At 46.1% G+C, this 27167-nt stretch overlaps 1 protein-coding gene across 1 annotated transcript in view; it reads right to left on the reverse strand.

The window, feature by feature from the left end:
- Positions 1 to 27167, reverse strand: part of Kif13a (kinesin family member 13A) — a 173737-nt gene that overhangs the window by 67403 nt on the left and 79167 nt on the right. The window contains 6 exon segments of the mRNA XM_026402179.2: positions 3877 to 3989; positions 4606 to 4740; positions 6314 to 6401; positions 8440 to 8620; positions 9814 to 9906; positions 25004 to 25064. Of these exon segments, the coding sequence (XP_026257964.2) occupies positions 3877 to 3989; positions 4606 to 4740; positions 6314 to 6401; positions 8440 to 8620; positions 9814 to 9906; positions 25004 to 25064 (671 nt within the window).

Here is a 27167-nt window from a genome sequence, read left to right on the forward strand (position 1 = left end):
GTCCAAAATATCCCGTGTTGGGGGGTCCACACTCCTACTGGAGGCTTCAAGGGAGGACGAGAATGCTGACCTGCTCCAGCTCCTCCAGGCTGCCCTCATCCTTCCGTCTTCCAGCTAACAATGCTGTCGAGTCGCTCCCACCCCGTGTCACTCTGCCTCTTTTTATTTGTAAGGACACGTGCAGCTACGCGGGGCCTACCTCAATAATCTCCCCGAGCCAGCAGCCTTACCTTGATCACACCTGCAAAGGCTCTCGTTGAAGGTAACATGGATACGGGTTCTGGGGGTCAGAAGGAGGACAGGTTTGGGGTGGAGGTATTCTGCTACCTACCACAACGTCCAAATTCCTTCTGCATCCTCGCACCTACTGCAGTGCCAGACACGTAGGAGAGGCACAGCTAATGTCCGATGGGCCTGCATTTATGATATTTGATGTCTCCAAGTTTCAATTTTCTCATCTCTAAAAAACTCTTATGTTAACAGAGATAAAAATACCTGCTGGGAGCTCTGTATCAAATAATGCCTGTGAAAGTGCTCTGAGCACTATTAGGAGCTCTCAAAAGAAAGGGCCGATCTCATAAACTAGGAGGAAGGAATACTCACATACATTTGTAAAAGATCCAAGATGTACATTAGGAAAGACTTTTGATGCTAAGAGATTTATATTAATTGAACAACTCCTTAACTGAAAGAGCCAGTTGCTGGAGGAGTAAATCATGTTATTACGAGGCCTTGAGGTCATCTAGTTAGGGACAATACATCTTTTTCTTTTGTAGCAGGGCTGGGGACTGAACCCAGGACCTCCCACATGCTAGGCAAGTGCTCTACTACTGAGCCTCACAGATAGCCCTCTTCAGCTGGTTGTTGAGACAGGGTCTCACTGAGTTGCCCAGGCTGGCCTCTGTCATCCTCCTGCCTAAGCCTCCCAAGTAGCTGGGATTATAAATGTGCACCAATGCACCTGGCTAGAGACACTATAAAACAAAGGTTCCAAATTTAAAGGGACACCATTGCTATTTACTATGGAACAAAAATTTCAAGTAGCCTCTTCCAGGTAACAATAATGCCTGGGCACCCCAATGCAGCACAGTGGGTAAGTCTGGGCCCCGGAGCCTGCATATAATCTAATCCAACTCTCGCACTTGGAGCTTGGGGACCCAAGACATATCACCATCTTTATTCTTTGGTACAAAGGACTGAACCCTGGGGTACTCTACCACTGAGCTACACCCCCAGCCCTTTTTATTTATTTATTTTTTAAATTTTAAAACAGGGTGTCTCTAGGTTGCCCAGGCTGGCTTTGAACTTGTGAGCGTCCTGCCTCAGTCATTGGGATTACAGGTGTGTCCTAGGGCTTCCGGCTCCTGAGACAGTATTAAAGTGCTCTCTGCCTTGATTGTACATCTGTACACTGGGTTGATAGGACCCATTTCACAATGCCAGTGGGAAAACCACATGTACCACTACACAAGGAGCATTCAGAATAGCACCTGGCACTAGAGAGAGTCTGATAAGTCAGCTGTACATACACGCTCAAAATTTTCATGAGCTGACAGCAAGAGCTTCCTGTGTTGGCCCCCTAGCCCTCCAGCGGACAAAGGGTTGGCCGAGCTCAGTACCAGAAAATGAAGCTCCAGGACAGGTGACTTTCTCTCCTCCCTCCCGCCCCTGGCTGCACATTCCCAGAGTACATGGTGGAACAGAGCTGCGGTGCCCGACTGGGATCCGGCCACGCTTTGTCATGAGACACAGGGAAATCCCTTGTTGTCAGAGCAGGAGACAGGATGCCTGGAAGATTAACTCCTAAAGCAGCAGTCTGTCCAGCAACTGCAGCTCTGTCTGTCTGATAGAGGACGTAATAATGCTTTACGTTTAATTTTTTAAACTTTCGTATACTCAAATCACAGCAAAATACAATGCCAACATCACCGTAAAATGAAAGCTGTATGATCATTCCTGAATATATTTCCTCTTGTCCCATTTTGTCCTAGACAAAACCCCATAAAAAGTTTTGATGGCTCAACAGAAACAGATTACAAGTATAGACGAATCTCCTTTGTGTAGAACTTGGAAGAATGATAGTGATTGTGCTTATTATGAAATTAAAACCAGAACAGCTGGGTGCAGTCATGCAGACCTGTAATCTCAGAGACTGAGGAGGCTAAAGGAGGAGGATCACAAGTTCAAGGTCAGCCTTCATAGTTTAGTGAGATTCTCAGCAACTTAGTGAGAGCCCACCTCAAATTTAAAAATATATAAAAAGAACTGGGACAGCAGCTCAATGGTAAAGCACCTGGGGTTTAATCCCCAGTACCAAAAAACAAGACAAAAAGCCAAAGCTAGAACAATTCATCCTTCCTCCTGTAGTATTCATACATGCTAGACATTTTCCCAAGTGCATTACAGGCATTTCATCTTCAATAATTCTATGAAATAGACACCATTGTTATTCTCGTTTTACAGATGATGAGAAAAGTAAGGCAGACTGGCAAAAATCACTGGCTCAAGATGCACCTACCCAGTAAGTGGTGGGGGGTGGGATTAAACACAGGCATTTTTAGATACAAACTCAGGCCCACCTCAAGTTGGAAAGCAAAGACTCCTCCCTGCTTGCCCAGAGCTGCCTGGGACCCTGCCCCCACAGAGCCCTCTGCGTTGAAGGCCTGCATCTCCTCCATCTCCCTGACAAACCCCCACTGCTCGGCACCCTTTCAGCCTTTACTGCAGCCCCAGGCTCTCTGCAGGCACTCGAGGCAAACAGCAAGATTCCAGTCTGGCCACAGTTCAGCTGTTGTTAAACTTTTCCATGATATTTAAACAGTGTTAGCCTCACTAAGGGATGCAAAGCAGATTTTCAGAACAAGCCAAGTTTGATTTAAGATGTGATGTGATTGATTGATTAATTTTTTTAGTGCTGGGGATTGAATCCAGGGATGCTTAACAATCCACGTTCTTGTTTATTTTTCGAGACAATAAACACCATGTACTCTGTGGGAATGCTCATTAAGTTGTTCAGGGCCTTGCTAAACTGTTGAGGCTGGCTTTGAATTTGTGATCCTCCTGCCTCAGCCTCCCAAATTGCTGGGATGACAGACGGGCACCACCACCACCACCACCACCACTGGCATGATTTGATTTATAAAATTGTGATCTACACTTTACCCAAGACTGTTACAGATGCTCCTTGACTTAGGACAGGGACTAGGTCTCAATAGGCCCTAAATTGAAAACAATGTGAGTCAAAAATGCATTTAATCCAGCCAGGTACAGTGGTGTACACCTACAATCTCAGCGACTCAGGAGGCTGAGGAAGGAGGATTGCAAGTTGGAGACCAGCCTCAGCAACTTAGTGAGATCCTCAACCACCTAGGGAGACACTGTCTCAAAATAAAAGAATAAAATATGTATCCATTCACCTCATTCACAGTGGTAGGTAATTTGTGGCTCACTGGTAGGTAAATTGCCCCTGGGTTCAATCTCTAGTACAGTCCTGACAGACTCTCAATTACGGACCCCCTGCCCCATGCCCCCTCATCAGTGTGATCAAGCCACTGGGCTCTGTGGTTGCCACTGTCCACTGTTCCGAGAAGATGAGACCAAATGTTGCTAGCCTAGAAAGAGATGCAAATTCAAAATCTGATGTAGGTTCCCCTTGAAGATGAAAATGCCCAGGGGAACCACCCTAAGCCGGATCTTCGCCTGTGTAGATGACACATCAGCCCTGGAGCATCTCTGTGCACCTTCCTAGGGCACGCATTGACTTTCCCCACCCCAGGGTACTAAAGCTTGGAGCCGCCTTGCCTGGGAACCTTCGCACCCTTAAAACACAACAAACCCGAGACAGGATGACCCTCGGCCGCCAACTCGCGTCCCTACTTGTTGATGTTGCTGCCCTCCTTCAGTCGCTCGCCAGCAGCTCCGGTCTTGGACACTCTTTCGCTGCCCGCCAGGTCTACCAGGCTGACCTTACTGACTTTCTCTCCCGAGTTCTGGGGTGGGGAACAAGAGAGAAACAGCACGTTAGTGCAGAAACCACAGGGCTGCGCAGGACCCAGGGCCACTGCGCAGGCACCCAGCGCTCCACCCCACAGCGAGGTCTCGGGACCATGGGAGGGTCCCAGAGTCAGGGGAACCAGCATTAAACGTCACAGCCCAAATGTGAATTGCTGGGGAAACGCAGCTGGACAGCTCCCACCCAGCTTCCCAGAATCTAGTGAGAAGTTGGAGACGCTATGTGCCATGAAGGAATTGGGGGACACAAGGATCCCTGCATACCTGGGTCAAATCTCTCCTCTCCCGAGTGTGACCCATCGGCCAAACGTCATGGCTTTCACTTTAACGCCCCTCAAGGACTCTGAGTAGACTGGTTGTTTGGGGGTAATTCCGGGGTGAATGGATACATATTAGAAACTACATGGCGATGGCCTCGTGTTCTTTAGGGAGTTTACGCACAAAATCCAACTTTTAAAAAAACGAGGGTATGAAAGGAACCCCAGACTAAAATGCTTTAAGAACAGCAGCTTGTTGAGTAAGCAAAAGAGCCAATGAACAAATTCCCAGCCGCTGGATCCACCCAGACCCCCGTCCCACGTGGACACCGCTCACCCCGGACTGCAGGTCGTACAGCGTCTGGGTGATGATGATGTTGAACACGGCGTGGGAGCGGCTGCTCTCCTCGTTCATGTTGGTGGCGGCGACGGTTCTCGACTTATTTCCCTCAGACATCAAGGACTCGATATCCTGGAGGCAAGCACGGGGGACACACTGTGAGCAGAAGCCCCTGCGCCCAGGACGTGCGCTCACCAGGGTCCCTCTGGCCTCCCCACGCCCTCCGTGGAGACCGCTGCCTTGGGGGCAGCACCGTGAGCTCCTACCCCCTCAGAACCTTCTAGTATATTAAACGCTTCCCCCGTCTTCTTGGCCTTTATCAGGAGTCTCTTTTTCCTGTTAGGACCCCCATTTCTCCTTTGGAGGTTCCAAAGAGAACCCCCCTTAATGGAGTTCTCAGATACTAAGTAACCGTGCGACTGAGCCCTAAGTCTCCTGCCCTCCGCAGCCTGCTAGCGGCCCACCTCCCGCTTCTCGCTCCCTCCTCCAACCTGAGGGGACAGTGGGTCCCTGCGTCTTCTCTACACGTGTACGCGCCCGGAAACCAGGAGGTCTTAGCCAGTGTTGGCTGAATGAACCTTACGAAGCCAGCACTTTCCTGATTTGATATACAGAGAAGCTGAAATTCATGGAGGTCAAATTACTTTCCCCACATGTCCCAAGAGGCAGAGCTGGGATGCAAGTCAAGAGCTCCTGGCTCTTACAGGATGACAGCCACACTGACGTCACACTGAGCTATTGGATGTCACCTTACTGATGGTGCAGGATGAGCATCTTTACATCAGGGAAGTTCCTGCTCCTTTCAGAATCCTACTATGTTCAAAGAGAGGACTGCGCCCTCTAACCTGAGAGACACCATTTGTATCTTCATTCAAATACCTAGAGTCAGCTCCCAGGTCAATTTCAGTCATACCAAGTCTGAAGTGACAGCAGGTCAGCCACGTCCCTCAAATAGCACAAGTATAGGGATTCATTTATTCACTCATTCATTCATCCACTCACTCACTATTCATCCACTCATTTATTCATTCACTCACTCATTCATTCATTCATCCACTCACTCATTCACCATTCATTCATTCATTCATTCATCTACTCATTCACCATTCATTCATTCATTCATTCATTCATCTACTCATTCATCCATTCATTCATTCATCCATTCATTCATTCATCTACTCATTCACCATTCATTCATTCATTCATTCATTTGCATTCTTCAGCAATAGAGACAGGAGTTTGTTATATGAGATTTTCAAAATAATGATTATAGTAATAAGGACAGACTATTGAGTCCAGGGATAAAAGTCAAGAAGCAGGAAAAGGAGAACAGGTCAGTCAATGGAGGAGTGAGTCAGACAAAGGGGCCACAAGTAAAAGGAGAAAGAAACCAAGACAGGAGACCCTCCTAACAAGATGGGGCTGAGTGACCACCAAGTACAGCCGAGACTGCTGGGTCTGTCTGGAAGGACCCCCCGAGGAATCGAGGGAGAACCGTTTCCACAGCGTGGTACGAGTGGACCTCAAACTGCGGGGCCCCTGGCCACACTGTGAAACCTTGGGCACAGGGCAGCCTGGTGCTGTGTTCTGGGGCCAGGAACGGTATCTCTGTACTGTAAAGGATCCGTGTGAAAACACTCCCCACATCCCAGTCCCTGATTCACTGCCAGTTTTTGTTGTGACATTTTTAAGAAATGGCACTCACCTCAAAACTGGTGACGGCCAGTTGAGATAAACCATCTACATAGGGTCCCAAGACTTTATGTTCTCGAACTTTGAGAGACTGTCTACTCCTGCAGAAGGGGAAAAAAAAGGAATGAAAGAATTTGACTAATCTTGGAAGCTTTTTCTTCCCAAGTACTCAGAACTAAGATTACAATTTCAAGACTTTAATGATTAAAAAAAAAAAAAAAGTATCCTAAAAGCTACTTTATTTGGATTAGTGGAACAGCATTCCGTATGAGGAATGTCTCTTATGCTCTGATTTCTATTTAAAGTAACATTATTTTAAAAATCCTATTTCTAGTCCTAAACGAAACAGCTGGGGCATAGAACTCAAGCGACCTTGTTTCAGTAGATGGACTTCAGTTTCACATAAGGGAAAACAAGACCAAAACAAAAACAAACAAAAAAAAAGGAAGCAAAGAATGCTCCAGGTCAAATCTAACTACGGCTATTTTGTAAGATAGCACATCCTCTGAAATGTCTAGAAGTTCTCTAACAAATTTTGAACAATGCTAAAACATTTTTAACCTCAGTTTACTTTTTCAGGTTGCATTGGATCACGCTGCTTCTATGCTAGTAATTTTATATAGAAAGTGAGATTACAGTACAGAGATTATAGTCATTGATATTTATCCCATATTTAGACTGGCTCTGCTGGGGAAGATCTGTGGGCTCTTTTGCATCTTTAAATAACAGCTGTGGTTAGGGATCCCTTTGAAGAGCTTATCAACAGGTGATTGAGCTTAAAAGCAAAACTGTATCTGTTTTGACTGTATTGTGTATGTCATCTTTTTCATGATACTGGCTATTAATCATCTTTCATATTAAGAGTCAAAGGTTGTAGTTGGGAGTACTAGCATACACCTATAATCCCAGCAACTTGGGAGGCTGAGGCAGGAGGATCATAATTTTGAGGCCAGCCTCAGCAACTTAGCAAGGCCCTAAGCAACCATTTCAGACTGAAAAATGTTAAAAACGCCCAAGAATGTAGAACCCAGCACCTTTGCGTCTAACTCCTGGTACCAAAGGGAAAAAAAAAGTCAATGGTTAGCTTCATTTCAAGTGTGAAAAAAAGAAATTCAGATTAATGACTGCTTCCAGGGTCTGGGCATTGCTCCCTAAGCACTTTTCAGCCCTCCCATTCAATCTTACAACATGTACACAGCAGGTTGGCTGTTTGGATTCTGCAGCATGGCGGACAGAAGGTGGCCCTTGAGCGTGCCAGGCAAGCACTCTGCAACTGAACTACATCCCCAGCCCCCTAGTAGGTTTTACTACACGTAAGGATGAAAAATTCAATGTGACAATGAACAATTCGGCTGCACTGTGCAGGGACCCATCACGGTGCCTAGCCTTAGTCACTGAATGCTCATGAGCAGCACACTGGATCCTCCATACAACCAGAGATTCTACGATGCTGCTATTCAGTAGCACAGAGCTGGGGACTGAACCTAGGTGTGCTCTACCACTGAGTTGTCCTGAGCCCTCTTTATCATGCAAGTGATCGGGGAAGGGATAAATTTACCGTGTATTCATACATTGAAATACTAAATAGCAGTGAAAGGTAATGCATTATTACTTTAAAAATGACAGTGAATGAATTATTGCATGTGTGTTGGAGGGCAGATCACCAAAGAACATATGTTCTATGATGTTGTTCACAGAAAGTAAAAACTTGTGTCAAATTATGTACAAATGCTCAGTAAGAAGAATGACAAACACAAAGTTTCTGCTAGCAGTTATCTTAGGGAGGGGGAGGCAATGGAATGGATCCAGGAGACACACAGGAGGTGTGGCTTTACAGTATGAACACAGTGAGCAATGTGTCAATAGTAACTCAACTTCCATGAATGGCTCAAGGAGTCCTGGATACGATATCAACAGTACTTTAAATGGCATATCTGAGCAACTCTATATGAACGCAGGAAAAACCAAATGCAAACTAGGTATACCCATATACAGGTGTTGTGAAGCCACTGAATTCTCGGTAAATGAACTAACCCCAGAGTCGTGACCCAGGGCTGAAACACACATACCCCCTTGTGTATCTTCTGACACCATTTAAAATAATTACTCCTATTTGCAAATTTAATTTCAATGACTTACCCCTTGGGGTCTAAAAGATCCCGAACTTTCTCATTATAAATTTCCATATAGGATACTTCGACCTTAAAAGTCTGTGACTCATTTTGCTCCAAAGAGATCCTTTTAAATAACGCACAGCACAGCCTTGGAATGAGGCCCAGCTGCTCAGCATGGCCCATCATGGAGAAGGACTTTCCCGAACCTGGAGAAGGACAAGCAAAGGGACGAAGGCAATAGGGGGTGACAAGGACACGTCGACCCACAAGTTCTCGCCATATTCCAGCCACCGCTGTAGAGAGAAAAGGGATCAACCTGGTCCTCAAGAGCAGACCCTGGGTGTCACAGTTACTCTCCTTTCCATCACACCTGCACCTGAGTCTGCCTCTCACTGTGAGATCCAAAGAGCCCCCGTCGGGGGTGGATGTTACAAACGCAACCACGACAAAGGCTCAGGGAGCCGGGCACAGTGCTGCACACCTGCAATCCCAGTGGCTAGGGAGGCTGAGCAGGAGAATCACAAGTTCAAGGCCAGCCTCAGCAACTTAGTGAGGCCCCAAGCAACTTAGTGAGGCCCCAAGCAACTTAGTGAGACCCTGTCTCTAAATAAAATATAAAAAAATGGCTGGGGATGTGGCTCCAGGATAAGCACCCTGGGGTTCAATCCCTGGTACCAAAAAATAAAAAAATAAAAGTAAATTTCCACCTGTACATTAAGTAACAGGAGCAGTACTTTACTGTTATGCCTACCATACGTTATATCAGACAGCTGCTCCCACTGGGTTCTCCTAGTTATCATGAGATGGGAGGCCCCCGCTCTGGTGATTTACTTATTTATTTCCATCTTATAACTGAAATCATCAGGGCTCAGGGGTCACGGCGGAGCTATGAGTATGTCTGGTTTTGTCTGTTTCGACCCCTGCTCCACCAGCCCTGGCTGCATGCCCCAGCGCCAGTTTTGTATCCTAGGAAAAGGCCTCCGTGGGAGAGGGCTCCATGGGGTTTTCTGTAGTTTTCACTGAAACATTTATTTCAAGAAACTGGTCATTTATTTTTCTAGTTCAGATTCAGGTTAACACTATAATTTAGGAAAATGACACTTAATGGTTTGAAACTAGCTTTGCTCATTAACACTGAAATTACTCCATTTCCAGATCTGTGGCACCTTCAAAAAGGGGTTTCTTTGGATCATCTGATTCAGCTAAAATCCATGAAGTCAAAGCATTTTTCTGTTGCTTCTCAAACTTTTCTTCCAGTTTTTTTAAATGTTAAAAAAAATACATATTTAGGGCTGGGGGTGAAGCTCCTCAGTGGTAGAACTTACATTTAGCATACATAAGGCCCTGGGTTCAATCCCCAGCACCACCACCCCCCAAAAAAATAAGAACAACTTCTTACCTGTCTGTCCATATGCAAAAATACAAGCATTATACCCTTGAAAGGCTTTTTCAAGAATTCCTTCCCCAAGGCACTTGAAAACCACTTCTTGTCCTAGAAAACAAGACACACAAAAATTAAAACCAGAATGCTTATTTCCTGACGTATGTGTGCTAACATTCTCTCGGTGCCCTCTCCCGTGTTGAAAGTGTACCCAATGCCAGAGACTCGTAGGGCTCAGTTTTAAGGGACCGATCAGTTCGATTTCTTCCTTTCCACCTGGACGACTGGGTCTCGCTATGTTGCCTCGGCAGGTCTTGAGCTCCTGGGCTTGAGTGATCCTCCTGCCTCAGTGTCCCCAGCTGCTGGGACCACAGCCCGTGCTACTGCGCCCGGCTTGCAATTTCATCTTTGCTTCTAGAGTCAGTGCCTGGATAAACTTACGACCCCATAGTTTCCCTCTTTGGCATTTCTCTGGGCATTGAAATTTCTTTCCCATTGTAAGCGGGCAAGATGAGAGCACCGTTCAGATTTGGTCATTTCTTCTTAGGACTTAGCCTCCAAGGCATCATGAAATATGACCTGTCTGGTCTCCCCATCTGGATTCAGAGCTTCCGATGATGTCGTACACATGATGTGAGCCCCCGCAGCACCAAGCCCTGTGCTGAAAACTGCTGCTCGCTGCCCACTGCCCACGGTGGAGTGAGTTGCTGCTGCCAGCAGGACCCCTCACCCCCATTCCCACAGGGGCACGAGGACAGTTCCCTCATCCAGGGGGCCTCGTCACGCACTATACCGTGGTAGAGTGAAGGTGTGACAAGCTTCTTAAACACATAGGGGAACATTTACTACCCTTTGAAATGGACTCCTTTATAGCATCCATTTCCCATCGTTAAGAGAATTAAAATTATTCTCTCTTTCCTCTTGCTCCCAAGTGCTTAGAAGAGTCACTACTAGGCACCTGCAGAAACTACTGGCTTTAACCCCGGCTTCCCCCACTGGATTGAGAGTCCCTGATGACAGAGACTATAATCTCTTTATCTTTGTAATCCTGGTTTCTAGTGCAAAATACTTAGTAAATGTTGGTTGAAGGAGTCAGTTTAATCGTTTTATCCTGCATGACATTTGGAAATCCTTTTGCGTTAGAAAATAATGTAACATACCAATAAGCTTCTTTTTTTTAAACCAATAAGCTTTTGGTTGTATATTTTTTATTTATACAATGCTGAACCCAGTTTTAATGTTCCCTTATACATCGTGATTGCAAAACAAACTCTTTAAGTGTGTTGACATGAAACAAGAGTTAATATTTTCAATCAATCAGTATGTGTGCAGAATTTTTTTTTCCCCTTTGGGTACTAGGGATTGAATCCAGGATGCTTAACCTCTAAGTCACAACCCCAGCCCCTGGTTTTTGGAATTTTTAATTTAGAGACAAGGTCTCGCTAAGTTGCTTAGGCCCTCACTAAGTGGTTGGGGCTGGTCTCAAACTTGTGATCCTCCTATCTGTGACTCCTGAGTCACTGGGATTACAGGCATGTACCACCAAGCCCAGTGTGGCATATCAATACATTAAGTGGTTGTAATCCTAAGAGCCTTTTGTAAACACACAGTGGAGTGTGAAGATTGCCCCCAGATATGTGAAGGCACTCACATATGCTCTAAGAATAAGGTACTATCCACATTATCATCTACTATATATACACTTTAGAAGTTGCTTTTATGCTACAGTCAAATACAAGAGTTTTGTGTTCACTGAAAAACTAATCTCTGCGGTACTTAATTTTTTTTTTTTTTTTTTTTTTGGTGGTACTAAGGATTGAACCCTGAAGTGCTCTACTACTATTACATCCCAAATCCTTTATTTTTTATTTTAAGGCAAGGTCTTGCTAACTTGCCTAAGCTGGCCTCAAAACTGTGATCCTCCTGCATAAGCCTCCTGAATCATTGGGATTACAGGTGTGAGCCACCACAACTGGCTAGTGCATGATCTTTCATACACATCAGTATTTCTTCTTCTGTTTTCTCAAAGGACCTTTCCTAGTCAACATGTATTCCCAAGTCCTGTGCCAAAGGCAAGCTTTACATTGGAGATGAGCCCTATTTCAGACGTGATTCAGAATCAAACTCAGCCTGTTCCTGGGCTCGTTAGAATTGCTTGTGCTCCTCAGCCAGACTGAGATGCCACTCTAACATGTTCCAAAGGCCCAGGCTTTGCTGGCACAAGTGGCTGAGTGGAGCAGTCCTGTTTGATCCGGCATGCTGGTCAACCAGTCCCCAGGAAAGAGTGAGGTCAGGGTGGACAAAGCTAGGTCAAGCGTCCTGACCACAGTTCATGAGTTCAGTTCTGGGCAGCTTGTGAACAAGCAAGAGCGCAGAGAAGCACTGGGGTGGAGATTTTATCACGACTTCATAGAGCCTGTGGTTGTTAACCCATCAGACTTCCACCTATCTGTTTCCTATCAGGCAGGAAACGCAGTCACTAACCAATCAAAGAATTTCTATCTGTTCCCACAGCGGATAGGAAATGTGATACTACTGACTTCAGCTCCTGATGCTACGAGTAGACTGGAGTTAGGAGGGATTATTTTCTCTACGTTCTTTCAGAAGTAAATCATAATATATCTTTTTCCTTGTCAGGAAATGACCCTTTAAAATAATTTTCCAATTATTAGTTGGAAAGAGCAAGAAAGTCAAAACGAACCAAGATGTGTATGCTAAAACTGCATGGAAAAAGATAAATGATCAAAGAATTCCCCGGCACGCATACAAATGAGAATAAATTTCAGTTTAGCCTATGTCCAAATTAATTCAAACACTAAGAAGGACATGAGCTGACCTATTTAACCTGGATTTATGATACTAAGGAGCAGAAAGAGAATTAACTTTTATCCACTGGACACTGGTAATGCACCTTTCATATTTTATATCATCAAACCCTCATAATACCCAGGAAGGGCAGGTATAAATTATGGTCAATAAGGTGATTGGGGCTCTGAAAGGTTAAGTCACTTGCCCAAGATCTCTTGCTAGTGAGTGGCCAGCCTGGCTCACCTGACTGATGCCACCATCGGCAGTCATGCTGTGGGACACTGAGCACAGTGACTCCCAGCCTGTCCCCTAGGTACTTTCTACAGATGCCAGAACTTATCCCCTGCACCGTGTGCCTGTGTGTATGTATGTCAGTGTGTGTGTGTGTGTGTGTGTGTGTACACACGCGCGTGCACACCTCGACCACTGGGCTGTGAGCTCCTGCACCCGGGGATGTTGAGCCTTCCCAGAGTGCATGGTCTACACCAGGAGTCGATATTTTCTGGATTATCCTTGTAACTGACACTACTGTTCTCAGACTAAAGGATTTTTAATTGAGGACCCGTTTTCTCTTGACTGATGATTAAGTCATCAAAAGACTGCTCTTTGAATATAAAGAGGAATGCTCAGGTATAGTACTTTATACTTTGGTCAAAGCATGAACTTCTAGTGACCCCCTAAAAACCAGAGCAGGCCTTTGTCAAGATGCCAGTGGGCAGAGGGGCCAACCTGATATGCCAGGCTACCTGGGCAATCCTGATAAAAAATTATAAATCACTCTTCCTGATACCCACAGTCACCTCTTAGGCATTAATAACTTTATATGACAAATAAATGACTACCACTAAATACACACACACACTCACTCTCTCTCTCTCTCTCTCTCTCTCTCTCTCTCTCACACACACACACACACACACACACACATATATATATATATACACACACACATATGATTTCAGAAATAATCATTAAGTATAATCATGTTTGAATATAATTCAGACTTACATTTAATAAAGTTTTATATATAACTGATAAAAGAAAAATTTGAGAAAAATGGTATTTTTAAAAAAGAAAGAAAAGGGGCTGAGTTTGTGGCTCAGTGGTAAAACGCTGGCTTCCCACATGTGAGGCCCTGGGTTCAAGCCTCGGCATCACATAAAAATAAATGAACAAAATAAAGGTATTGTGTCCATCTACAACTAAATATATATAAAGGAAGGATGGGAGAGAGGGAGAAAGAGAGGGAGAGAAAGAGGGAGGGAGGGAGGGAGGGAGGGAGGGAGGGAGGAAGGAAGGAAATTAGCCTGGTACCGTGGTGGACTCCTATAATCCCAGTGATTTGGGAGGCCGGGGCAGGAGAACTGCAAGTTCAAGGACAGCCTGGAAAATTAGTAAGACCCTGTTTGAAAATAAAAGAATTAAAAGGTCTGGGGGTGCAGCTCAATGGTAAAAGTGTTCCAGGTTTTAATCAATGAAGGGAGGGAGGGAAAGACACAGTTGAAGTTCCACAAGGCACAATTTATAAAAAGATAAAATGTAAAAAACTATTGTGAAGTTCATGTAATCTTACTAACCTAAGCAAGACAGAGTGGAGAAGGACTGGAACACACTCTATTACCACGGCATCATGTGCTAAAGGAGATTTTCTCTTAGACAAGACACGATCAGCACTTTCCCTTCTCATCCGTCAGCATTTTAAACAGCTGACTAGCTTTCCATTCTGAGTAACTGAGACAGCCAGCTCCCTGCTGTAGATGACTTCCTTTTATTTTTCTGAAATATTTATCCATACCTGTTCGTCCCTGTGCATGTCCCTCTGGGCTGCAGCCTGCAGGACCCGAAACACCAAGCGGCTGGGCTCACAGGCCCCGCACCAGCGCCTGTCCCAACAGCCACCCGGCACTGCTGTTAGCACTCTCGGTTTTGACCAAGTCAAGAGCGGAAAAAGTCTCTTGTTTCATTAAACCAATTTTCCTTGATTGGTTATCGTTCATCTGTATTTAACCTTTAGTAAATGGGCTACCTTTTAAATAATTTAATTTTTAATTAATTAGATGGTGCAGACACTGCTTGTCTTATTTTAAAACATTAGTCATATATTAATGAGATGAACCTTTGGTCTGTCACCCCTATGGCTAATCCCATCCCCCCCCACACACTGTCATTTGCCTTTCAAGTCTTGCGTCACTCTTTGTCACAGAAAAGCATCTGGCCTTTCATGAAACTTTTTCCCTTTTCCTTTATGATTTTTGCTCCTGGTTCATGTTAGGCTTCCAAATGCTTTTCTAAGCCCAAATTTTGCAGAAGATTCACCTACATGTTCTTCTAGTTTTGTGGTTTCGAGGTTTTTAAAATTTCAACCCTAAGCTCTTCCTCTTCCCAGTCAAGTCACCCTGGCAAGTTCCCTTTTCTTCGTTAGTAAGGCAGGAGCCATGGCTGCCCTTCCTGGGGGCTGGGATGGTTCCCCTGTCAGCCCGCAGCCCAGGGAAAGGGCTTCCTCGGTGCTCCCCAGGGAAGTCAGAGCACACTAAACTCTTATGGGTTATCACCACGTCCTTTAGGCCTCCAGCTATCAAACCTTGGTGCAAAGAAGGAAGTCCTCATCTGATTACCTTCCTTTGGACAGTGCCTCCATCTTTTCAAGAATTCTGCGGCCAGACCCAATTTCAAGATAAGAAAGAAAAAAAGAGAAGACCTTTGTTTTTAGGAACTTTCCCTAGTACCAGGGATGAGACCCAAGCCTCGTCCTTGCCAGGGAAATGCTCTACCGCTGAGCTGCGCCCCAGGGCCTTTTTTTATTTTTTATTTTGAGACAGGGTCTCACTAACCTGCCCAGGCTGTCCCTGAACTCGTGATCCTCCTGCCTCAGCCTCCTGAGCAGCTGGGATGACAGGTGTGCGCCACTGCGCCCGGCAGGAAGATTTTTGAAAGTCATCGTTTACTGGTATTTTTCTGACTCACCCAGAAGTCTTACTTTTAAAGCACCACCAAATATAACAATGGTGACTCTTAGAAATGATGGCGAGAGATGAGACAAGCCTGTGCAGTGGGTGGTGTGTGTGTGTGCTTAAGCGTGTTAGCACATGGGTGTGTGTGTGCCCAAGTATGCTTGGGGAGGATGAGAAGGAAAAAAGAGTACTGCTATTTGGCCCAGGGTATACTGCCCAGTAAAGGAAGAGTATCTCCTGTTCTTTTGAGATACTGAGAAGAAAGTCCTAGGGGGAGGGGAGGGGACAGTTTAATAAATCACAACAATAAAACTGGGAATGGGACAGGTCCCACCAAGTGTCCACTCTTTTCCAGTGTGTGGCAGGGTGGTTGTAGCTGTACGAACCCCTGGCTGGGGTTCTTTCACCTGATGTCCTTGTGGGCACCAACATTATAGTAAGAAAAGCTACAAAGAAGTCACACTGTCAACCAAATCCTGAAAATGTACTGTGGACTCATAATACAGCCTCTGCCTCTTCATCAACCAGCCGTCTGCGAAACACACTCGGCTGTGCTGCACGCAGCCTCAGAACACAGGAAGTATCAAAGACCCCCACGTGGTCTCTTAAGGACCCCAGGTTACCCAAGAGCATGGAGGCTTTCTAACATTTTGATTGGTTCGCTTCTATTTTTAAAAGTCCCCGTTCTCAGCAGAGGAAAAAATGACCTGCCCATTGCCCTCTGAACCTCAGTTTACAAGAAGAGAAGCTGCTCATGCTGGTGGTGGGAATCAGAATCCACACAGTGCATGGGTGGGCCCCCTAAAATTTGCAATCTCCTCACCCTAAATGTTTCCCAACTACAGTTTATACTCAGAACAAAGTGCTGTTTTTCTAGGGGAAAGCCCTCGGGGAACATTCAGAAGTCCTGTGGGAATGGGAGGACCTATGAGCATTTGTCCCCATCCTAGACAAGCCAAGCAAAGCCGCCACATTGCCAAACCCAAGAGCCCTGTGGCTTTTTAGTTAGGACCAACGCCAGAGGGGAGGTGGCCCTCTGCAGCCAAGCCTGCTATTGGGTGAATACACAGGGCGAGCGAGCCTGACCTCACTGTTAATGGCCATGACTGTGAGGCCAATTTCCTCTGGGGTTTATGATCAGACCTCCTATAACCATGCGGGCAAGCCTTAGAACACAGACATGCCCAGAGAGACTCATTACAGTGTCAGAACCGTCAAGAGAGCACCTGTGTAAAATTTCTACAAGCAAAATCACAGACATGAGTCACCCAGCCCTGAATCACATATGACACAGATCTGTGGAGAGAGAACAGCCTTGGGCTCCTGGTCTCACACAGTCTGCCCTCTGGGAGCAGCAACAGACTCCAAGGTGCCAGGCTGTGTCCTGGGAGCTGGGTAACCAAGGCCATCCTCCCTGCACAGCACAGCCCCAAGAGCAGGGCTCCAAAGGACAGGAACCAGGGCGAAGGGAAAGCGCATCTACCATTCATCTGATGAGTGATGAAGGGAGTGTGTCCTAGGAAGAGGGAGAAGGAAGTGGGTGGTGGGCCCCCCTGTGCGGCTGGCGATCTGCTCTGAACGCAGCAGACACGTAGACAGCGTGGCCGGATGAAATACCACGCAGAGGACGCACCAGCTCAACTACACACAGAACAGTTCTGGTTGTCTAAAGTCACTGCTGGGTAGAGGGGCTGAGGTTTGAACACTGCTGTAGTGTGGATTTCCATTCCCCCACACTCCCATGTGTGAAAGGCTGGTGCTACTGGGAGGTGGTAGACTCTTTACCAGGGCGGGCCTAGCAGGGGTTCCTGAGCTCACTGTGGGCACGTCCCTGAGGGCACTGAAGGACCACAGTCTCCTCCTCCTCCACAACTCCTGCCATGATGCATGGCCTCACCACAGGCCCAGAGCACTGGGGCCAACCCACATGGAGAACCACCAGAACTGAAAGCCAAAATAAACCTTTTCTCTTTACAAGCCAATTATCTCAGGTATTTTGCTACAATAACAGAAAGCTGACTAATACAATCAATCAATAATTGTATCAATTTAAACAGAACTCCTAATTTTCCTTCTGTCCCCGCTACCTTTGGAATGAGACGAGAAAAAGACTAGGCTCAACATCTGTGATTCAGAAATCCTGAGCCTCCTATCCTTCTGTGAAGGTGTTTTTCCACTTCTAAACCAGGCTGACAGCCACAGAGATTTTGATGAGTCTGGACTTGGCAGGTGGCCCAGCTCCAAATCAAAGCACCTGGACAGTGCAAGAGCAGACAGGCTCTGCACACATACCTCGGGGGGTGAAGAGTGCTGGAGAAGTGGATAAGGCTGACATAAATTCCTTTCTCAAACATTTTTGGTGTGTGGAAGTGTAGCTCTCAAAAATTCACATCTATGACTTCAGACCAGGTTTATACCAGATGCCCCAACCTACAGAATTCAGATAAAGAAAGGCACTGAGGCGTGGCGTGGTGACGCAGGATGCGACTTTTAATCACCTGCAGAGGAGCCTGGAAACGGGGCCCCGGGGCCCCGGTGTGGCGGCAAATCACGGGGTCATTTTCCACAGCGGTTTCCCTGTGGGTCTCACTGCGGCTTGCCTGGTGTTTGTACCCCAGGGACAGCACTGGGCTGGCAGGAGCGCACCTGGCGTTCTGTTGCTGGATGAGGTAGTGGCTCACCGAGGACAGGGCCGTGCCACCGCTGCCCTGGCCACTGGTGCCAAGGACAAAAGAAGAAAACAAAGCCTCCTTGTCCCCGAAGACGGCCCTGGAGCTCATGGTGGGGTCCCCGGGAGGGGGCTCTGCTCCTCGCCCCCGGGCCCAGGCCGCTCGGCTCAACGAGTCTCCCACAGTGCGTGCCCGCGTGGTGCGCAGCCTTCACAGCCCTCGAGGGGGTTAGAACAAAGCCGGGCCCAAACGCAGCATGCCCCACTCCAGAGGGAGAAGGCTGTCCTGGCTGGGTTCCACGCGGGAGCACTCCCACGCGACCCCCTTCACACCACCTCTCTCTCGTGAGAGAGGAGAGAGGCGCCCGGGAGGAGGTGACTCCACGCTCTTCACTGGCACACAGCAAAGTCACTGCTACCCCGGGGTCCCACTGCCTTCAGCTCTCACCCATGACATGGGGACAATAGCAGTTCCCAGCTAACACGGTGCTTTGATGATGATATTATGTCCTGCGGGTAGTGGGATCAGCACGGGGCTGGGCGTCTATTTTGTGCTGTGGTTACTGTTCCCTACTCCCCCAAATACACTGAATCAGCTGAAGTGTTGTCTCTGGAGCCAACAAGTAGTCTAAGGAAAGTGAAAGAAGGGTTGGGTAGGAGGAAGCACGGGAGTGGAGGTGAGAACAAACATATCTATGCCATGAAAACATCACACATGTGTACGATACACATACAAACACTCTTTTTTAAAAAGCTGATGAGATGAGATTAGCTCATTTATTTTGGACATCTTTGAAGACAAAAAAACTTTTTTTCTTGGTACTGGAGATTGAACCCAGGGTGCTTACCTCTGAGCTACATCCCAGCCGTTTTTATCCTGTCTCACTGAGACTGCCCTTGAACTTGTGATTCTCCTGCCTCAGCCTCCCAAGTTGCTGGGATTACAGGTGTGTGCCACTACAACCTGTGGAGTTACGTTTTTGTAAAGGGTCAGTTGAGTCTGCTCCCGAACTGGTTTATGTCCACTGTGCTCTGTGATGATATAATTTAATTAACAAATGCAAAAAGAGAGTTGCTGATTCTAAGAAAACTTAGTTGAATGCTTAGGAACGATTTGATAAAGATGAGTCATGAAGGAATTGTCAAATCAGGTATAGGTGAGACAATTTATAACAGGCTGTAAAAGGGCCAGATGTGGTGGTGCATGCTTACGATCCCAGAAACTTGCGAGGCTGAGGCAGGAGGTTCACAAGTTGGAGGTCAGCCTGAGCAACTTAGTGAGAAACTGTCTCAAAATAAAAACAAAAAGGGCTGGGGATGTGGCTCATGGTAGAGCTCCCCTGGATTCAGTCCCCAGTACTGGGGGGTGGGAGGGAAGACTGTAAAAGAAAAATAAAAATCTAGAAGGATTCTATATTCAGATTTTTTTTCACAAACATCTTTTAGGATAACATTTATCATTTATAATGAATTGTTCTTTTAAAATAATGTTCAAACAGCCAACTACTAAATTTTGGTTTAAACGGAAGGGCTAACAATTCTCCATGTGTCCTCTGTGCAGGAACCTTGCTGAGCACCTCAGACACATACTCGGGTCCCGTCTGCCCCCGTCAGACTTCTAACAAGGAGAACTACTCTTGGTGCTTCCGGCCACACCGCTGGGAGGTGCCAGGGCCAAGACATGAGCCCAGGATGTCTGACGCCAGTGCCTCTGCCCTTCACCCTAGAACCCAGGACAACACCTTATGGTCTAACCAATTAATGTTGCGGAATGAACTCCACTGAGAACCAGTTCCTCCTGACTTTGTTGATTTCTGGAATGTCAACTCTGATAGACATGTGTCGTCTCCTTACTAGTCCTGCTTTGGTTAAGCAACAGAAACAAATCATTTCACCTCTGATCATAAAAAACTCCCCATCGTGGGGACACAAAAACCCATGGCTGCCCGCACAGCCCTGGGCCTAGAGGCGCTCACCCATCCTCCCCAGCAGAATGCAATGTGAGCACAGTAGGAATCCGACAGGCGACCTTCCTCCCGAGTCGCAGGGTATTAACAATGCCGGAAAACACATGGCTTCGGCCACGCTGAGCCCCATACCATATGGCAAGAATTGTTACGTAATTTCTAAGTCCACAGTTCAGACTCTCTGGGGCCAGAGAAGGTTCACATCCACCCTGACCCCAGCTACGCTGTGGCACAGGCTTTTGTATCTGGTGTGAAGATTTATAGAAAACCAGGAAGGAAATGAAAACCGAGGTTACTGGATGTCACCGTCATCTACCAACATGGAACAACATTTTAGGAATTTTTTTTTATATACATGTAATTGATTCGTTGTCCAGAATGTGGTGATTGCAATCTGCAGTGATGGAAACATTTACGAAAAGCACTTGGGGTTTATTAGCACTGACTCTCACATGGTAACTTCATCACCTCTGACTCGGACCTCGCCACGTGCGCAGGCACACGCGAGGATGCGGGCTCATGGGGCGATGCCACGCTTGGGGCCCAGCGCTGCCGGCTGCTCAGGATCTTCTCAGTCCAAGCACGAGTATTTCTGCTTCAGACGCAGGCTTATCTGCCAGACTCGCTCAGAACTACCTAGTCAAAGGGCAATACAGGGAAGAGGTAATACATTTAAATGAAAAATGCCCCAAAGCATGGTTCAGTGCGAGGCGGAGCGCCTAACAAAAAAGGCTTTGATTTTCTTCTGAGAAGTCCGCTGGCGCAGCTGGACAGTCTGCATAAAATGTCCCCCCTCCACCCCGTGCCTTTTTTTGGTACTGGGATTGAACTCAGGAGTACGTTACCACCGAGCTACATCCCCAGCCCTTTATTTATTTATTTATTTTTTATTTTGCAACAGAGTCTTTCTAAATTGCTGAGGTAGGCCTTGAATTTGTGATCCTCCCGAGTCACTGGGATGACAGGCATGTGCCACTGGGCCCATTTCTAATGTGTTTCTTTCTTTCTTTCTTTCTTTTCTTTTTTTTAAATCAGAGAGCTGGAAGGGATCTAAGATCATACCAGACCAGTATCTTCTCTGGTCACAGATGAAGAAAGAGACCCACAAAGGTTATCTTGCCCAAAGTCTAGCAGCTTGTGATAAAACCAGGTCTCATTAAATCCCAGTATAATGCCCTTTCTTTCCAAAGTACAGATGCGACGACTACCCTGGTTACTGTCACAACGAGATGACAATAATGCACATCAAGGGAGGGTGACCGTGCGCTGGAGACTGCCTTATCACCTCCAGTTACTGCGTGGGGAAGCAGAGGTCAGCGAGAGGCAGTGCCTCACACTGACAGAGGGCGTGGGGCCGGGACTGACCCAGACAGTCTGGTGTAAAAGCCCATTTCCTTGGCGGCTCCACGCAGTCGGGGATTGTGTGCTTCTGCATGGAGAAGACCGGAGGAGAGGCTCTTGCTCTAGCTTTTAACCAACAGCGGAGCATGATCGGGAACACAGCATTTTCACACACCACGTGAACGTGGAGAGCTCTCGCCTCCCCTGGCCTCCCCTGGCCCTCCCAGTCCACTCGCTCATCCTCTCCCTCCCCAGTTCTGAGAGCGGCTTTGAGAGGCCGGGTTGGGTATCAATGATGCCATTATCCAGGGAGCCTGACAAATAGGTTGGTTTCAGGAAATGTGGGCTCCCCCTTCCGTTTCCTCCGTTTCCCACCAGAGAATGGAAGCTTCTATCTTAATGTGTCTATTCACTGCTAAAAACTGAATTCTTTTTAAATGAAGAAAAAAGGAAAATCGAATTAGTATGAAAACCCAGCAACTAACCTACTATTAATGCATTTACTAGACGGATTATTTATGGCGGATGAAAACTTGAGAGACACGCAACCAAGAATCTCACGTTTTTGGTAAATATACAAAGGGTCTCTCTCTCTCTCTATGAGCCAAGAGACCCTCGTTCAGGTTTAACTGAAACATAATCTTGATGTGATCCTATAGTTAAAAATGTAGTAAGATGTAGCCTATCAGCCCATTAGAAATCACTTCTGTCTTTTGACGTATTCCCAAACATGCTATTTGTAATGAGGCGCTACAGAAATCTCTTAAGTCCCACCATTGAATTTTATCAGCTGTACTTAATAAAGTTACATCTAGTTTGAAAAAAAAAGAAAAAGAAAAGGTTTGTCCTCTATGCTGGCACATGAATGACCCATTGCAGAAGGCTGAAGTGGCCTCTGTGGGCCACGGTGGAAGATGTGATTCCAGCAGGTGCAGAAAAGAAAGAGGACTATCTTCCCGAAGCATGATTCTAACCACATGGCTCCAACAGCCCTTGTTTTTTTACCTTATCAGTACCATCTTCTTAGTTTAGCTTCCAGGACTTCCTGTTATCTGGCCTCGATCAACACGTACAAATAGGTCTCCCACGGCATCCCCCCACATGCAGCTTCTGCTCAGCCCATTTTTGCATCTTCCCTTATGGAAAAGTGAGATGAAGTATCATTTATGGGTACCTCCACTAAGCAGCAAGCAAAGCCACCCATTTACCACGACCACAACCATATGACACAGGTGCAGTCATTTTCATCTTACAGAAAAGAAATGGTAGCTCCAAGAAATTCATCGTCCAAGAGAATCAAAGCACAAGCCCTGAGATGCAAACCGGGTCTGACCTCCAAGTCGCCGAGCCTGCCTTGATCCCACGTCATTTCCTCACCTGGTGCCTTCTGTACCCGCCTTTGACTGAGCTTTATGTTTCACTTTTCCTTTTTAAAATGATAAGTAAAAATTGTACATATGTATGGTGCACAACACAATGTTTTGATAGATGCATGCCTTATTTTACCACGTGATCATTGAAGATTTTTATGCCCAATTTTTTGCAAAAAAAAAAAAAAAAAAAAAGTGGAGAGTAATCATTAGGTGAAGCTTTTCCAAAATAGAAATCATGTCAGTATTATTTAAAAATCAGCTATAACTAAACTGTCTTGGGTGCAACATTAGGACGCACGGACACTTGTGACTGAACATCATACGATGCCGATGATTATGCAGAGAAGCAGAGTACAGGGTGGAAGGGCTAAATCAGGCTGACGTCACAGCCCCTCAGATACTCCTCAGTTTTCCTCCTCAGCTTGGCCTTTATGCTCAGTGTCAGTCCCCTCACGATGGTTTCCCTGTAAACTTCAGCCTGTCCATATTTAATCTCTCTTTGGACTTTCCATAGTACTTAAAACCTATAAAGTGAAATGCTGTTTGATAATGCACTGCTATTGCTTCCACGTATATTTTTAGACTTCTCCAGGGCTCCCTGGGCTCCATGCACAGCAGGGGTTTCATGAATCCTTCAGGGATTATTCTGAGGTGTTCTGGTTTCCTGGTGGTATGAGGGGAACTGACGTGAGAGGCCAGGCTGAGGCACAGACTGGCGGTGGGAGGTCACAAACCAGAGCGTGGGAGGGCAGGCTGGGCCTATCTGACCAAGGAGTGCAGTCCAAGGAGTACAGATCCCCAGGTGATGAGCGTCCCTGGAAAGTATGTGGGGACTGCACAGGAGAAGCTCCAGCCGAGGCAGAGGTATCTGGCTGCATTGTGGACAACCGCAACTGGACAGGGAGAGACACTGGGCTTTGAGTGGCTAGAGCACTTGTCCCCATTCGTCTCTGCAACTGTAGGAGATATTTTATTTGTGTCGATTTAAATCTAAAAGCACGCATCCAGAACAAAAATACACATAGTGCTACCAGTCAAGACAAACGACTCCACACTCTGTAGAATTCATGATCTAAAATCCCAAAAGGATGATTTAAAAAAAAAAAAAAAAAGAAAGACAATTACAACCAACATTAAGCACTAGTTACCCGTTTTAATAAAATACTTTGCTGAAGTTGCAGGAATGATGTTTTGGACAGGCTGATTTTACCTAATGTGAGCAATAGAAGGAATCTTCCTGGTTCATGATGATTAAGATTGGAAAAGATTATACGTCAAATAATTTTTTAACAAGTTTGCTTTAGGTAGAAAGGAAAATATGTGAGATAATTATAGTCACCTTGATTTAGGTGTTCACTACATATATATATATTTTTGATATATATATATCAAATATATATATATATCAAAACATCATGCTGTTTGTGATAAATATATGCAAACTCTGTCAATTAAAAGTTACTTAAAAATATTTAGGGACACAATTAGAAGGAAAGGAACCAATGACTTTCTTCACCAAAACAAATGCTTCCCTCCCTAATTAAAGCAAACGTGACGGATGCCTAGCAGGGCCAAGATTCACCAGGGTCACCAGTTGTGTAACACAGCAGCAGGCAGGAGTGCCACGTGGAATGGGGTGAACACGTCAATGGCTGTGAAAGTGGGGTTGGGGCAGCCTTTCCCTGAGGAGCATGGAATTCTGTCCCTGTGACCAGGGACTGCATTGCTTGGGACCCCAGTGGGTCTAGGAAACCGGCAGCCCCTGTGCTTTGCCCACACACGTAGAGAGAGCAGGAGCTGCTGAAAGCCAGCGTCGGGGAAACCCACCGTGGAGGACCCAGTGTGGCTCCCTGTTATCCCCAATGCTGAAGACAGTGCTGCCCCTTTACAGGTGATGAACTGGACGTCCACCTCCAAGGCTGCTAGGCAAGTGCGGGGCAAAGCCAGGGCTTGAAAACAGATCTACTGCCTTCTAAGCCCAAGTGCTGGAATTCGAAAGATGGGTGTGAATCATGTGGGGGCACAAAATTCCAGACATCATTAGAGAAAACAGAGAGGAGGCAAGAAAGGCCAGAGGACCAGGGGCAAGGGCCAACTTACCGGCATATTTTGAGGTGTTAGACTCATCCATGGACCAAAAGCAATAATCAAAGGCAAATACCTGAATGGGAGAAAAAAACATCAAACTTGAAAATTAACTCTTTATGAGTGAATCTGGCTTCAAATAATAATAATGATGATGACAATAATAATGCACTATTGAAGATGAGCAGGTGCCCGCTGCATCTCCTGGACACTGCAGCGGGTGAAGTGCCGCTCAACATCCCTTCCCACAGGAGAGTAGCTGGTATGTGAATATAACTGCATGTCCAGAATCCAAAACCCAGACACCTTAGCCAGATTTAAATACACACACACACACACACACACACACACACACACACACACACTAAAAAACACAAAAACCTCCAATAACTCTCTTCCAAATATAGTCCTAGTGTCTGCTAAAACCTTTGGCTGGATATTTCCAGGCTTCTCAAGTAAGACTATAATGATAAACGTTCATTTAAACCAATTGTTTCTCCATAGTGAAGCTGAAAACTCCCCACACCCCCCGTCCTGGATAATTCACCTTTGCATGTGTTAACTTTCCAAATAGCTACTGAGCGCCTACTATACACCAGGGCAACTGATGCTTCTCCCTCCAACCACCATTTCCATGCACAGTACCACCACCTGGGTTCCAGCATCATTATCAAATGCTCACAGCACTGTTGCCCAAAGTGTGTTCCAAGGAGTGGTCGTTTCATGGGATAGTCCATGGGAAAAAACATCAACTCATCGGAAATGGTGCACATGTTACTCTGTTGGAGATTCTCAATGCAGTTCTTAACATTAACAGCTCTGAAAAGTTCTCCAGTAAAGAAACTCATTTGATGGTTGGGCTGTTTTGATTTCCCTGATTTGGTGAAGGTACGCTTTTTGGGGAATACCTATTACATGCCTTGAAACTAGTGTTTCTCAGTACGGCCCTTATGGGGGCAGGAGCCATATCTAACTCATCTTTGAAATCTGCACTGTTCATAGTAGTTGCTTTAGAATTATTACTTGTCTAATGATCAATGGCACCAAAACTTTGCAAGGAAGCAAAGTGTTTTACGTCACAAAAGACTGAGTTACACTCCCACAATTTCACCACTCCACCTACTTTATTTTAATGCTTTTACAACTGACTTGATTATAAAACTGCATCCCATTTACATCATGAACCCCAGATTCAAATTCAGTTTGGATACGTACACAAACATTCACTCTGGCCTTATGATAGCCAAGTTCAAATGAACAGTCTGAAACAACCGTTTGGCCAATGGACTGCGGAACATTGACTACATTCCTGACTTCTCTACCACCCAGGCATAGTCCAACTAAACTTCCTGGCCCTGAGCAGGACTGAGCTTCAACCCTTCTCCCAGGGGATGCAACATTGTGAGAACACATTTTTTCTTTTTAAACATCTATCCTTTAGTTGTAGGTGGACACAACACCTTTACCTAGTTTTTATGTGGTGCCTAGCATGGAACCCAGTGCCTCACACAAGCTAGGCGAGAGCTTTTGCTCTGAGCCCCAGCCCCAGCAGCCCCACCACCACCCTAGAACACTTTCTGTAAAGGGCTTCCCACCTCCCCAACTAGCAAAAGAGCCAGAGCTACAGCTGTTCTCCAGTCCTCCTTACAACCTGAGAGCCACTGTTGTCCTTGTTTTCATCAAAATTCCACCCACCATCCCAGAACCCCGCTGCTGCCTCCACTCAGGTGAAGGCTCTGGCCAGTGTTTAATTCCCGGGAGCTTGCCACACACCTGCTGCACCTCCATCTGCCTCTTAACCACGTGAGCTTTGCATCTCTGTGAACCGCTGAACATCTAGTAAAGTTACCAAAACGGCATTTAATAAGACACGTGTTGAGTGACACTCTGTGGCAATGGAGCCCCAGCACTCGCAAGCAGGATGCACCTGGGTCAAATTCCATTCTTTTCAGCAAAATTCAATTTACAGTTTAAATAGATGGAAGCAGTATCTTCTATGTTTCCTGGAGGAGTAGCAGGCACGGGCATTCTAAGGAACATCACCTATAACTGTTTTTCTGGTCCCTAAAAAACAAAAGTGAAGGCACTTCCAATGGTGTCACCTCTGTGCCCTTCCAAGAATCCCTTCCCAGCTCTGTGCTTTCCTGTGTTCTCCACCTGCAAAATGCTTCTTCTAGAA

The sequence above is a fragment of the Urocitellus parryii genome, chromosome 8 (assembly GCF_045843805.1).
Source record: "Urocitellus parryii isolate mUroPar1 chromosome 8, mUroPar1.hap1, whole genome shotgun sequence".
Classification (NCBI taxonomy): domain Eukaryota; kingdom Metazoa; phylum Chordata; class Mammalia; order Rodentia; family Sciuridae; genus Urocitellus; species Urocitellus parryii.